Source organism: Pseudonaja textilis, chromosome 7, assembly GCF_049901715.1.
Source record: "Pseudonaja textilis isolate UNSWEBS1 chromosome 7, rPseTex1.2, whole genome shotgun sequence".
Classification (NCBI taxonomy): Eukaryota; Metazoa; Chordata; class Lepidosauria; order Squamata; family Elapidae; genus Pseudonaja; species Pseudonaja textilis.
The window spans coordinates 37,826,356-37,841,419 of record NC_141996.1 but is presented as its reverse complement, the minus strand read 5'-3'; the positions used below and the strand labels follow the sequence as shown (position 1 = coordinate 37,841,419).

Here is a 15,064-nt window from a genome sequence, read left to right as displayed (position 1 = left end):
CAGTTAGTTTGTCTATATTGGAACCTATCCCTGCTTTATCCACCAGAGCTTGAATCATACAAGATGGACTAGACAAGAGTCTCCCATCATGGGTTGTAGGCAAACTTCACTTAGTCCACTAGCTAAGAAAAGGCAATAGTGTATATTTGGTTAAGATATTGGGTTTTCCCAAGAATTCTCCATTTAATAACAAGTTGGGATAGGCTAATTAAGAGAAATCTCAGATCCTTTCATGCAGTCTTCTCTCCACCACCTCTTTTCATGCCACTGGACTCCTGCCATCAGGTTGATGCCAATGGCAAAAAATAACTGAAAGGTGATCATTTTCTATGAAAAACAAGGATCCTCCCTACTGTCATTTTTCTGTTGGAGAATTTCTAAGGCACATAAGAGAGGGGAAAAAGAGAATTTAAATGTGCAAGTGTCTATCAATATTTTGTTTTACAGCGGATTAATTGTTATGTGCACTTAGATATACAAATACACTGCAGTACTTTAAGCATGTGTTTTGAATTACTATGTAACAGGGGAAAAAACCACTCAGCTGCTGTTTCAGAACAATATACATCCAAAAATAATTTGTGATGCACAGCTTTATGCTAATCTTCTATTTTTGGGTAATGGATAATTACTAAAAACCGGAAAGGTAGTTATAAACTGTGACATTTCCAAATTTTATTGCACTCTAAATATCAACTACTCTGACCTCTTATTAAACACTATTTGTTATTCTTATTCTACTTTTTCAGGAAAAAAAATGCTCTCAAAATACATTGTAAGAGCAATAATAATGCAGCCCTTGCCTCAGGCTTATTCTTAAGATGTGATACACAATCTAAAGTGAAATGATTGGAGAAAATAAAAAGGCATATTTTACTGAAAGACTGTATTTCAAAATTGGGACAACCTATTCTTTTGAAACTTGAGGTAAAACGCCTTAGTCAAAGAGCAAGATGACAAACTGGGACATGTGGATGGTTGCCTGTGCCATAGAAACACAACAGAATCCAGTATGAAAGCCCCAATTTTTATGAACCATTGTTAGTCCGGCATTAAATATGAATTTATTACTAGTTATTAATATATCACTGCCCATCATTGGTCTAAAAACAAAGGCAGATGGAAAGCATATCTAGACACACTTGGAGAGTTAGTGATGATTTTCAGAAGACTGTAGTTTATAAACTAAACTGTTTAATAAATACCCCTGAAGGTAGAAATTATAGATATGGAGACTGGATGGAATTGAAATTCTTGGACTTGGGCCTGTTTTCCTGTGTGTCTTTTTTAAAGACGCTAATTAGTGGATTCAGGTAAATGTCAAAGTACAGTAGACTGTTAAACAGCTAAAACAAGTCATGGCATTCTTGAATGCTACATTCTAAAGTTTCATGATTTATTAGAGAGAGAAAAAACTCTCTTCCACAAAGGGAACCTTAGCATCTTCCACTGCTAAAAATCAACTAACATATGAAAAGGCTGTTTCTAATTATGAAATGCTATCTGTTCCTCATAAGGACCCCATGAATGAAGCTCCTCCAGCACACATATAACCAGTGCCATGGAAAAGAGAAAAATATCAATGAGGATTGGAAAGTATTCAGAGCTTAGCGAAAGGACCATAACGTTTCTTGTACTTTTCTGGTTATTAGATTACTATTTTTATTTCCTGTTAGAAGAACACAAATTGGAGATATCTAGCAGCTTTGAAAGTTATATCCAACTGGTCAAAATGATTTCTGTTACCAATTAATGACAAATTAGCACTTAAGTTTATTTATGTACATGTAAATTTTGGATGTGCTACTGAAATAGATAATATTCAACACCATCACTGTTTTCACTCCCAAATCTCCAGAAGTACTTTCAAATTTATTAGGCAGAAATTCTCAGTACCACTGATTATCAAAATACTAGGAATAAGGAGCAAAGAATCTCAATCACTGCTCTAGACTCTAATTTAAAAGGGTTCCTCATGTTCAATCTATAGAAGAAATGTACATTGCTAGCATTCTATATGCTCTTAAATCATGCTTGTGAAACATACTTATGTGTGTTGTCTGACTGCATGGCAACTCAGCTATTGAACTGAAAAATGATCATGCTTTATTCTCTGTTAAGGAAAATATACTAACATACTGAGGTAATACACTAAGTCGATCAAAGCCAGATGTCTTGATGTGAGATGAATCAAGGATTCTCTGCAGTGAGAAAAATTAGCAACCTAAGTTCTAAGTTGACACAAAAGATTGCAAAAGACAATGCTAGTTTCTCTGAAGGTTCAACTACACCACAGATGACAATAAAATAAATCTGCTCAGCTTTTTAACACTAGGCTTAGAGGAGAGGAATAGTGGACTGACAGCATCTCCATAAAAGTGGAGCCAAGAATTGCAGCAAAAAACAAGGAACTGCTGGGATCAGGGAGCTCTAGAATATTTTCAAAGCAATACATGTAGAAGTATCCCAAGAAATATCCACACCTTCTTTTCAGCTGCTGACTATCCAAATGCCTTAAAATGTGAGCTGCCTTAAATTGGATTATTACATTGTTTAATTTAGTGTCAACTCTCTTAAAGTCTTACCCTTATATTATTCGCATAGGTGATTACAGAGAGTAATCAGAGACTATTGAATATAAAAACAAATTTTTTTTGATTTTTTTTTTAAAAGACTAACTAATCTGCAGTAAAAATGACTTATAAATTGTATATTCAACAAGATACTTGTAGACTATCTGAAAAACATTAGCACTTTTTTTTTCAGTTAACTCAGTTAATATTTTATCAGATTAGTTAAAAGAAGGCCAATCACATAACAGTGACTAAATTATAATTTTGGCGATAAGCAAAGGAATTTTATTTCTCAAGTCTTTTCAAAAGTGTGCAACAAAATTAAATTTATTCTAGTTCTTAAATTTAAACCTTCACTTCTATGATTTTTCAAACTTAAAATCATCAAATTTAATGTTTTAAAAGTTAAAGGACAAACATATGTATTAGTCTTTTGAAGCAAAACAATTGAGAGTCTTGAGAGATTTCAGAAAATTACAATTGAATACATTATAATTTTTTTAACTGCTAACAACAAGGATTTAGATTATCACTATTTTGTCAGTGTTTAAAAAGCTACAAAGCTTCATCCTTTGCATTCAGTCTGCTGAATGAGTTGTTCCTTTTGATATCTAAAAAGAATATGCTTTTTATGTCTTGTCCCATTCTTTGTAACATTAAGGACACAAAAATTACATCAAGAACATTATGTCCTCTGGAGTACACATTCACCTTAGATATACTTCAGGCTGCTTCTTGGTAAGATGTTTAAGAAAACAAGGCTTGCAATACATATATCTCCTCTCCTAATAAAAGTGTCATGCCCCTGTTGGAATCTGATTCTGAGGGGAGGTCGAGCAGCTGACAGGGAGTGGGACTGTGGCTCTGGTGGCTGTGGAAGAAAGTGGGGAAGGGCACAGTTCGGCTGGGCATTCAGAGGAAGACCCAGGGCCATCCCCTCCTTCATCCTAGGGCATGCAGGGAGGAACGGAGAAGGAAACGTGAGTTATGTGGTTTATGGGGGAGGAAAGGGCCCTGATCCCCTTCATTAGCTACAGCTGGGAAAACTGTTTAAAAAGGCAAACTGCGCACAGGAAAGCGTCTTCCTAACTGTGTGCGTTTCATTATCTTTTGGAAGTCTGCAATTCCTTATCCTGCCCTGTTTTGTTAATTGCTGCAGCATGGTTTGTGTTGGTTTTATTTTATAAATTAAATTTACTTTGGGTGCAGACTGAATTTCTTTTCTTTAAAGACTGTTCTTGGGAGAATTTTTTCTCCAGCTGATAACTGGACATTGGGAGCCAAGTTGAAGGTGTTAAAGGGACTTTACCTACTTTTGTAACTTCGTTGCTTTTGTGCCATGCCCTGGGTCATTACAAAAAGTATCTTAAGCTTACACTGGTAGCTCTTTATTATTATTATTATTAAATGTCATCCTGCTGGTCATTTGTACATTTGGCTATTCTGCTTTCTTCATTTCAAAATTAGCTGTGGGAAATGCATGTACAACTTATCAAAAACCATTTTTTTCCTTTGCGGAATACTTACAAAGACACTGAAATATCACCAGTATGCACAACACCATTTAAAGTCAGAATTGGGAAATCCTACCTTGTGTAGACCATAAAATGCTTACAGGCATAGAAGCCACATCCTTGATCTTTATCCAGCTGTTGTTGCGCTGTCTGCTCCATGATGAAATTACACAATAATATTCTCCTCTATCTGTTTCAGAAGTCCATTGGATTCGTAAGCGGAAGATGTCTACCTTTGGTTTAGAGAAAATAATTTCCCCATTCTGAGCACGTTGTTTGCTTTTCTCGCCAAGTACTAGTGTCCAGTCTGCATCCATAGTGGCCAGAAGTTCATATTCTACCACTTCATCACTGCGTGTGGGCATCCTATAGTACCAGGACACAGTGAAACGAACATTTGTTTCAGTGTTCTGTACCTCCATGATCCTACATTCAAGCTCTGTGGGATCCTCAGCAAACAGGGGTGTTTTAGAAGCATTCAAAAACACGTAGTAATTTGGTTCTATGTAGGTTTTGGGAAAATAGAAAGAAAGCCAAAATAGCAATTAAAAATATGAAACAGAACTAATACAGAATATAGATTATATCTTCACATACATCATTATTTTAAATTGCAAAGCTTCTTTGGTATTTAACCAGTTATGGCAAGGATTTGGATTGTACCATCAGCTAATTATGTCTAATTCTTCATGGTATTACAGCTAGTCCTCGACTTACGACCACATTTGAGCCCAACATTTCTGTTGTTAATTTCTGTTTGTTAAGTGAGTTCTGCCGCATTTTATCTTTCTTGTCACAGTTGTTAAGCAAATCACTCCAGTTAATAAGTTAGTAACTCAGTTGTTAAGTGCATCTGGCTTCCCCGTTGACTCTGCTTGTCAAAAGGTTGCAAAAAGTAACCTTGGGACATCACAATGGTCATAAGTATGAACCAGTTGCTAAGCATCTGAATTTTGATCACATCATCGTGGGGATGCTACAAAGATTGTAACTGGGAAAAATGGTAATGTCACTTTTTTCAGTGCCATTGTAACTTTGAACGGTCACTAAATGAACTATTTTAAGTCGAGGACTATCTGTATTTGTCAGGCAAATAACAAAAGATTATGTAGTACAAGTTTGTTTAACTGGTTATTTGGTAACATAATCACACACAAATACTTAAAGCATCCTTTCATGTTGGTCAAGAGAAGATAAAAATAAAACATTTCTTTATTAAGCTACCTGTGCATATATTATTAGTTTTCAATTAAAGAATGATGATGAAGTTTGTTACAGAAGTTTAAATTTAAACACTATTTCATAAACCCTCAATTAACTTAGTAAAAATACTGATTTAATATATGCAAAGACCTTTTCTAAAATTCAAAACATTCTGAACTTGTTGTGGTTCGCCGGCAGCCTTTGCAAACAGCAGCAGAATCAGCCAATGGGGAAAAACAGGGACCAGAGTCTGGGAGTCTGGGGAGGACTCGGACGAAGGTCCTACATCTGATACAGAGATGGGGCCAGGACCATCTGGGAGTTATGTGCTAATTCTGGAGCCTCCAGAATCTGGCAGCAGTGAGGCAGAGGAACAAGGGGAGCCTGTTCCAGTGTGCATGTGCACAGAGCTGCCAGAAGGCATGAGCAGCTAAGACTAAAGAGGCGACTCAGGAGTAAGGCTTGGAGGTGATTGCCCCTCCCATAAGGTATAAAGGAAGTACAAAGGTAGGAAAACCTTTGCAGGAAGCAAAGTCGTTCACTCTGATCAGTTTGGACTCTGAAAGCTCCATGGTGAATTTGTTCTGTTTGGTTTTGGAAAGACTAATTGGGACTTTAGTCGTTGGCAGCACTTAAAGGAAGATAAGGTGCATTCTTATCAGACGTCTTACAAAGAACTTTGGCGGACATTCCTGGGACTAATTATAATCAGTTAAGACTCATTCCGGTCTGTGAATGACAATAATTCACAGCCATTGAACTAAAATAAAAGAGTTTTGGATTTTATATGTGTTTGTTGGTGTCTCAGGAAGCCTTGGTCAAAACTGAACTTCATTTCAAATTGAGAAAATTGTTCATTTGTGCACTTTATGATATATGTAAGGCGCGAAATCAACATTTTGGATGATTATACCCAAGTATACCAGATTTTTTTGCACAGTTTTAATTGTTGCTATTTACTTTCAATGCCATATTTAAAGAGGACAATATCAACCAAACAAATGTTAAAACAGTCACGCACTTACACATGATGCTAAATAGCTCTGAAGTAAAATCAAGTTGCATTAAGTGAATCTAACAGCTTTTAAAGTTGAACTATGTCTGATAATAACATGATCATATTAAAGTGGATAAATATGTATATGGCCCTAGTATAAATCACTAGAGTTGTTGCAGACAATGCTAGAGTCACCAAACCAGATAGTTTCCAACATGGAAACATGAATAAATGCTTTCTGCTCTGAAGAACAAGAATAAAGTTTAGGGAAATGAAGTTTTAGTCAACTCCACAAATATTTGCAAGGTTTATAGAAGTGGATTGCTAGGTAAAAATTTGCCTTTGAGAATAGTGTACCAGCAATGCTCTTGACACTGACTCTCTGACTGAGGATTTAGAAGGAAGGAATAAAAGCTTGCTGGATAAGCCTCATTCCTGCACTCTGTCAACTGTCAAAGAACAGCCTTGCTGACAGTTCAATGAATTAATACCCTGCCAAGCTCTCAGACTTCTATCAAGGAAGAGCAGGAGGCTGCTGATGAAATTTGGATACAATTTATCTATCTCTGATGATAATTCCTCTCCCATTTAACTCCCCCAGGCAATACAAGGTCATTAAAAATAGCTTTATCCTTTACTTTCACCTAAACCCAAGTCATAATTGTAACAGAAAGAAGCAGAAGCTCCAAGTGGCTATAGACAACTTTACAAAAGCAGAATAGAAGTCTCCTGTCTAAGCCAACTAGAGAGTAGGGAGACTACAAGATAACATCAGAAAAAGAACTTCACTGGAAAAATAGTTGTCCTTTAAATGGGCCAAGCACACAGTCAAGTAGATTAGCCAACAGCCAAGTAGATTAGCCAACAGACATGAAATGGTCTATCTTTCCTCTGTGCCACACAGAAGCCAGCACACCTTCAGACAAAATTGTTCTTTTTCTGTGCACTAATAATATGCAGACAATTCACTGCATGAAATGATCTACTTCTCCAACTCTCAGCAAGAGAGGAATCTCCCTGTATTTTAATTTAAGAATTTGCAGTCTTCATATTACAAACTCTAAATTCTCATGTACTTGATCGTGAAATATCCCTTATGCATGAGAAAACTAACCCTTACCTCCATTTATATAAAAAGGAGGGAATTGGGTCATTTTAATTTCTGGATCTTTTTCAAATTTTATTTATAATTTCAGTACACAATGATTCTGGGAAGCTTACAATTAAAAAGTTATAAGAAAACAACATATATTAAAGAAAAGACAGAAATAAACACCAAGTTTTAAATAGCTTATCTTAAACCTTTTAGATACTAAATGCTAGTTTATTTTGGCATTTTTATTTGTATTCTGGCTGCCTTTCAGGAATGGAAAATAACATATAACCCTACCTATATAATATTCCATCAATCAATTTTCCCGCAGGCTTGAACCTGTCTCAACTCACTCATAGTTATTGCAACATAATGTTGCAATGTAATGATGTAACATAATGTTGCAATGTAATGATGTAATGATGCAAAGCAATTCCTAGAAAGAAACAGCATACAATCCCATGATTTCATCACATGCCATGCCAAATCAGAATCAACAATATTACAATTTAGCACCCCAAATCTCAATGAACTTAAATGAGATGTTTTTCAAGTAAATATAAGCAGTAACACAAATACTACTGGACTGCACTTAAGGTAACTGGGCATTAAATACAACAACCATTCCAGCATTGCCATCTCACTGTTTCAAAACCTATACAGAATTATCTGGATTCTAACTGAAAAGTAAAACATGAAGAAACTTGATTTTTTAATTAACATGAAGAAACCTGATTTTTTAATTAGTCTAGAAAAGGTCTTGATATATCAAGAAAAACTTCATAGAACCACATGGATCTTCACTAACATGTGCTTTAATCTTCTGTAACTCTTATGCTTAAATGTTAATTTTTAGTACATTTGCAGAAAAGAAGGTTAGCAGCTTAAGAGTCCAGTTCAGAAAATAGAATAAAAAATATTGACAATACAATGTTTATATAGTTATAGAAAAATACTGAAATTATAAACATTTTTCTATACAAGTCTGATATTCACCCAATTCTCTTTTTATATTGTGTGATACCACTTTGCATTTCTGTTTCATCAAATACAGAAACAGATCTCAAGAATTATTTGAATATCTGAATTCTAATGTTGCAATTTCATTCCAAGAAGAAAATCTTAATTGAAGGATAAATTTGAAAAATAGTATCTGTTTTTTCTTACACTATGTTTCATTATCCAAAGATAAAATAAGCAAGTTAGAAAGCTAATTTCAAGACAAAACTGACTGGACCAGATGAGATTTGATCTGTGAAAATTGTGAAAAATGTAATTTAGATGTTTATATGTTCTGCTTTTTATATTAGGGGTCACCAACCTTTTGGACCTCACCCACCAGCAAACTCATAATTTTAAATCCCATGGACCACTAATATAAATTTTGACTGGCGGTGGCTTGCTGACGTTTTCCCAGGGTCTCTGCAGAAAGCAGCAAAGACCCTGGAATAATCCCCCAAAAAGTCTGCAGGAAAATTCCCAGCTTGTTTTCCTACTGATCAATCATTCTTTATTTGGGATCACATTATACCATCTCCAGATCCATTCTCGGGGGCGGGGGGGAGGGGGGAGACTTTTGGCTTCATGCTAGGAAAGCAGCAGAAGTCTTTCTTTCTGTCCCCCAGACTCTGCCAGAAATGAGTCTTTGTGAGACTTGTTGTGCTCGTGGAGCCAGTGATGGGATTCAAATAATTTAACAACTGGTTCACTGGCCTTATTATTTCTTCCAATAACTACTTCACCAAACTGCTCAAAAAGTTAACAACCGGTTCTCCCAAAGTGGTGCGAACTGGCTGAATCCCACACTGGGCACAGCTTCTTGGAGCAGGATGCCTTGCAGGGTCCCAAAGACTCATTTCTGGCAGTTTGGGGGAGAGAAAGACTTTTGCTGCTTTCCTTGCATGCAGCCAAAAGCAGAAGAAAGAAGCAGAAAGAAGCAGCCCGGTGGCCAGGAAAAGTGTGTGGGGAAAATGGGGAAAGTTCCCCCCCTCCGCCCTCCCCCCCCACTACCTCATGTTGTTCGCAATGCAAGTGATGCAAGCCTTGTATTTCCATGGGCCATGTGGGCTGTACATCCTTCTGTTCCCGCACAGCCTAGATTAATTGGGGGTGCTTTGGGGGTGACACTTTCCTGCGGACCACCAAAATTTTCTTGCAAACCAACAGTGTCCCCAGCCAACTGGTTGGCGACCAATATATATATATATGTTTTCTGAGGTTTTCTGAGGTTCTCGCGGGTATTTGTATGTGGATCTTTGGTTGTTCGGGTTTTCTCCCGCGTAAGATTTGAAGTATCTAGGCAACATTTCGATGAAGTCTCATTCATCATCTTCAGGCTTCTGTCTTCGGCTCTGTGCTTCTCAGAGTGATGTGAGATTGCAGCTGCTTCTTCCTTTTAACTGCTAGTGGGGTGGGACTTGATAGGGTGGGGGCTTGGCTGTGTTCTGATTGGGTGGGGGTGTGTTCTCATTGGTAGGGGTTTGGCTGTGTTCTGATTGGTTGGGGGTTGGCCGTGTTCTGATTGGCTGGAGGCGTGTTCTGTTCAGGTGGGGGCTTGGTTGTGCTCAGGTTAGTCTTAGTTGCTGGGGGATTTGAGTTGATGAGCTGTGATCTTGCTGTTTGGCTTCGAGTTCGTGGTCGTGCTGCATCTTCATAGTGGGTGTCGGTTTGCTTCATGTATGGCTCGGAGGGGTTTGAAGTGGGTAGTGATGCAGCTGCAGTGCGGCTTCTGGTCCGTGGTCGTGTCTCATCTTCTGAGTGGGTATGAGTCTGTTTTCTACATGGAAGTGTGGTGGTGGCATCTTGTGTGGCTCTCATGGGTGTGGGTCTGGTGTCATTCTTCATGTTAGGTACTCATCTGTTCATGAGGGCGGGTTTCCAAATGGCTGGAAGGAGGGAGGTGTCATCTCGTTTGTTCATGCTGTGTGGGCGTTTTTCTATCTCTATGGCTTCTCTGATTATTCTGCTGTTGAAGTGTTCGGTTTTGGCGATAGTTCTGGTATTTTTAAAGTCAATCTCATGTCCTGTGGCTTTGAGGTGTTGGACCAGGGAAGAGGTCATTTCTTCTTTTTTGATTGAGTTCTTATGTTCTTCAATGCGTGCACTTATTCTTCTGTTAGTTTGGCCAATGTATGTGGTGGGGCAGGCAGTGCAGGGGATTTCGTATACTCCTTGGTTTTCTAATTCGATTTTGTCTTTGGGGTTTCTTAGGATGGTGGATATTTTTCTGTTTGTGCAGAATGCTGTTTTAATGCTGTGTTTTTGGAGGATCTTGCTGATTTTGTCTGTAGTGCCTTTTATATATGGGAGGAGGGCTTTGCCGTTTTCTTGTTCTCTGTCTTGGATTTTGGTTGGGGTTTCTTTTTGGATTAGGTGGGTAATCTTCTTTCTTTGGAATCCATTGGCTGTTAGTACGTTGGTGAGAGTGTGTAGTTCGGTTTTTGGTGTTGTTCATCGGCTAAGCATTTTGTTCTGGAGATGAGTGTCTCGGCTACGGAATTGATCTGTGCTGGGTGGTGGTGTGAGAGTGCATGTAGATAGCGGTTTGTATGTGTTTTCTTCTGGTAGATGGTGTGTCCTAGGGAGCCATTGGATCTTTTGTATACCAAGACATCTAGGAAGGGAAGTTGATTGTTGGCTTCTGTTTCCATGGTGAATTGTATTTTGGGGTGTAGGCTGTTGAGGTGTGTGAGGAAGTTGTTCAGTTTTTCTTTCCCGTGTGGCCAGATTATGAAGGTGTCATCTACGTATCTGAGCCAGAGTTTGGGTTTGTGGTCGTATTTTTCTAGAGCTTGTGTTTCAAAGTGTTCCATGTAGAGGTTTGCGATGACAGGTGAGAGGGGTGATCCCATGGGTGTTCCTTCTATTTGTTTGTATTTTTGTCCATTGTAGGTGAAGTATGTATTGGATAGGCAGTGGTTGGTCAGATCTAGGATGTGCTTGGGGGTTGTATTTGTTTTGGATGGCTGTCAAGGCTTCTTTTATTGGCACTTGGGTGAAGAGGGATATGACATCAAGCTTACTAGTAGGTCGCTGGGTTGTAAGTTTTGTTTCTTTATGATCTCGATGAACTGGAATGAGTTTCTTACGTGTGAGTTGATGGATTCTGCATAGGGTTGTAGTTGTTTGGCGAGAAATTTGGCCAGGTTTTGTAGAGGTGAGCCTATGGAGCTGACTATTGGTCTGAGTGGGGTTCCTTCTTTGTGTATCTTGGGGAGACCATAAAGCTTAGGGCATCTGGATGATTTCTCTCTGGGTATGATTCTTTGCTGGATTTCTTCACTGATGGGGGAGGCTTTTATTTTGGATTTGGTAGTTTTTTCTAGGTAGGTGGTGGGGTCTGTCTTTAGGGGTTTGTATGTGGGGTCTTGGAGTAGGTTGGTTAACTTGGTTTGGTAGTCAGATGTGTTCATAACCACTGTCGCATTGCCCTTGTCTGCTGGTAGGATTATTATGCTGGTGTCTTCTTTCAGGTTAAGTAGTGCAGTTTGTTCTTCTTTGGATAAGTTGCTTTCAGAACACAGCCAAAACCCTTACCAATGAGAACACACCCCCACCCAATCAGAACACAGCCAAGCCCCCACCCAATCAAGTCCCACTCCCACTAGCAGTTAAAAGGAAGAAGCAGCTGCAATCTCACATCACTCTGAGAAGCACAGAGCCGAAGACAGAAGCCTGAAGATGATGAATGAGACTTCATCGAAACGTTGCCTAGATACTTCAAATCTTACGCGGGAGAAAACCCGAACAACCAAAGATCCATATATATATATATAGATATATCTATATCTATATCTATATCTATATATCATAGCAATACCTAAGTGACCATTTACTGAACATGAACTGATAGAAAAACTCAGTAGTTTAAAACATTACAATTTATTATTTTTAGATGTCATCTAACATCTTCCAACTGATATCACTAAAAAGTTCTTGTTCAAAATATAACACAGTAGAAATGCATCAAAACCCATAATTCCTCATCATAACTTTCATTTAAAAAATCAATACCAAATTAAAATAGACATAATCAATCAGATGCAAGCAAAGCAAAGATATTTTATCTCTAAATAGAAAACACCATAGTTTTGCTTTGAACAACTTTTTTCAATCTAAACCTTCGAAAAAAAATTGTCACCACAGAATGGCCTCTTTCTTTTTTAAACTGTGAAACAAAAAACAGGAATTACCATTATTGTAGCATGATTAGCCAGCTAATGCCTTCAAATGTTTAATTCTCATCAAAACCAAATAATAACCATGTCATAATTGTCCATAGAAGTTGCAAATGGCAAGAAAATTGCATAGAAGTGCCCACATAACCACCAATAGCTAAGCTTAATTCAAAAGTTTGTTTTCCTTTATATCCATTTACTCACCCAATGTCACCACGTCCACAGTGACTGGTACGGATATCTTCTCTGCTACCTTATGCCAGCTGCCATTGTGTTGTGGCACCCACAGAGCTGCTTGACAGTAGTAGTAACCAGAGTGTTCAGTGCCTACATCACGCATCAACAGGTTGTAATTACTTCGATCTCCATGGCTGGGGCTGATAAAGGTGGAATCGCTAATTACCAAATCACGGTCAGCATTCAGCAAAACCTGAGCCTCTGCCATGGTGCCATCTGGAGATTCATTGAAATACCATGTGATTTCTGTTTGGAAAATACCACTTCTGTCTGTTGTGATGTTGCAGGTAAGTTCAAGGGATTCTCGTTCCATCAGAGATATATTGCTCCTGGTGATGAACACTTCTAAAGCTGCAGAATTGGGAACAGGGAATGAAGGAAACAACATCAAGGATTATTGTTAACTTCCAAGTGTAACTCGACTTGCAGTTCACCAACTATGTCCCTGTCAGCTTATACAAGTGCATATAATTTGCTGTATATACTTTACTATTCATGGGCAAACATGTGTATTGCTGAGTAACATGGTTAAAGCACTAACCTATTAAATTAAACTGGTTTCTATTTTTGTATAATAAGTGTATGCAAATATATATTACAACTTCAGTTTTCTTGCAATTAATGGCACCATTTTCTCTTATGCTCTGATACTCCAGACATAAATATTTTTCAGATGAAGTACAAAAGTAGTCTGCCTTAGACATTTAAGATGTAAGCTACTCTTCAGATGTCTTTGCAACAGATGATACTTCGTTAAGTTGATTTCAACTGAAATTTTAGGTAGTTTATTTTGATAAAAATAGAATAAAATTCAAACACAACATTTTATGCCATACCAATTCAAAGAATTTTATAAACCTAGAGTTGGAAGAGGATCTCGGAGATCTGCTAGTCCAGCCTCTGTCCAAGGCAGGAATCCTCAGCCCTTGCTGTGGAAAAAATTGTCCAACTTTTGCTTGAAAACCTCCTGTGATAAGAGCATCCATGCTGTTCCACTATTTAATAGCAAGTCAATCAGTGAATTTTTCCTTTTATTCTTTTTTTATATATTTTCCTCTATAGGAAAAATCTAACAGCCAATAGGACAATAAAAATGTGGTCATATGTTAAATGTGTGTGCCTGTATGTCTGTATGTATGCATATGAATCATGATAAATATATCTTAATCGGGCCAATTTCTCATGCTGTGGCTATATACATAATATCTATGCAGAAATGTATACTCACTTGTTGGTTTCACCACCAAATTTACTATATCAGCAGTCTTCTCTTGGATCTTTTGCCATGAACCATCTGCCCCTTTAACCCACTCACTCACTCGACACCTATAAGCGCCTTCGTCTGTTGGAAGAGCCTGAGACAGAGACAGGCTGTAAACGTCATTAGCCATAGCATCCAGGCGCACATCCCCACTGATATAGCGGTCACTGTATTCTGAGCCAGTCCGGAACTTGCCCTCATGTGTCAGGGAAAGGATTTCTTGCCAAACGTGGTTACTCTTGAACTCCCAAGACACTTGCAGATGGGTGTGTTCAGTAGAATTGGTAGAAGCTGAGCAACGTAATTGAAATGTATCTCCTTCTGATACGTTCCAAGTTGATGAGGAGTAGAAGTTCAATCCAGTAACGGTTAAGCCATCTGCAATCACTATTTAGAAAACAGAGGATTGTCAAGCACACGTTTATAATAAATGATTTCCCATGCCTATTATCTCTTGTTTATTTTAGTTTGAAGATTGAAGAGGTATAGGATAAGATGAAAATTTGTGGGGAGTAAAGATTTAAAAAGAAACGTATAAGTTAAGACACTATGTCATATGACTGGGTGTTGGTTCCTTTAAAGGGAATTGAAATAGTAATCAACAATTTAAAAGAAATTTGCACATTACTAAGTTTCAAAATTAATAAAGAGAAAACTAACATGTCAATCAAACTATAAAAATAGAAGATCAAGTAGAACTAAATCAAAACATGTTTGAAGATTGAGAAAAAGGTAAAGTATCTGGGTAACAATGTGATAAATATGAACTGCATAGTTTTTCTGTTCAAAACAACTACAGGAAATGAATTTTAAAAAGAGACGTTAAGATGGGAAAAACAGAATTTCTGTCATAAAAATGAATGTCTTGCCTAGAATGTTTTTGCTTCAGACAGTACTTGTTTTGACAACTGATGTACCATTTTAAACCAGACCTGGGCATTTTATAACCTGGAGGCTACACCTAGTCGATGGACCATCCCCTTCTGGCCCACCTAGAATGGGCTGTAAA

The 15,064-nt window shown here is 37.7% G+C and overlaps 1 protein-coding gene across 2 annotated transcripts in view; it reads right to left on the bottom strand.

Moving 5' to 3' along the window:
• The window catches only part of PTGFRN (prostaglandin F2 receptor inhibitor), a 108,304-nt gene that overhangs the window by 53,229 nt on the left and 40,011 nt on the right, over positions 1-15,064 (bottom strand). The window contains exons 3-5 of one of the 2 annotated variants that reach the window (XM_026700706.2): positions 14,023-14,442; positions 12,762-13,145; positions 4,164-4,589 (exon numbers count right to left, since the gene is read on the bottom strand). In XM_026700706.2, coding sequence (XP_026556491.1) covers positions 4,164-4,589; positions 12,762-13,145; positions 14,023-14,442 — 1,230 coding nt within the window. The remainder of the gene's footprint in view (positions 1-4,163; positions 4,590-12,761; positions 13,146-14,022; positions 14,443-15,064) is intronic. The other variant, XM_087937481.1, reaches the window with a different exon arrangement.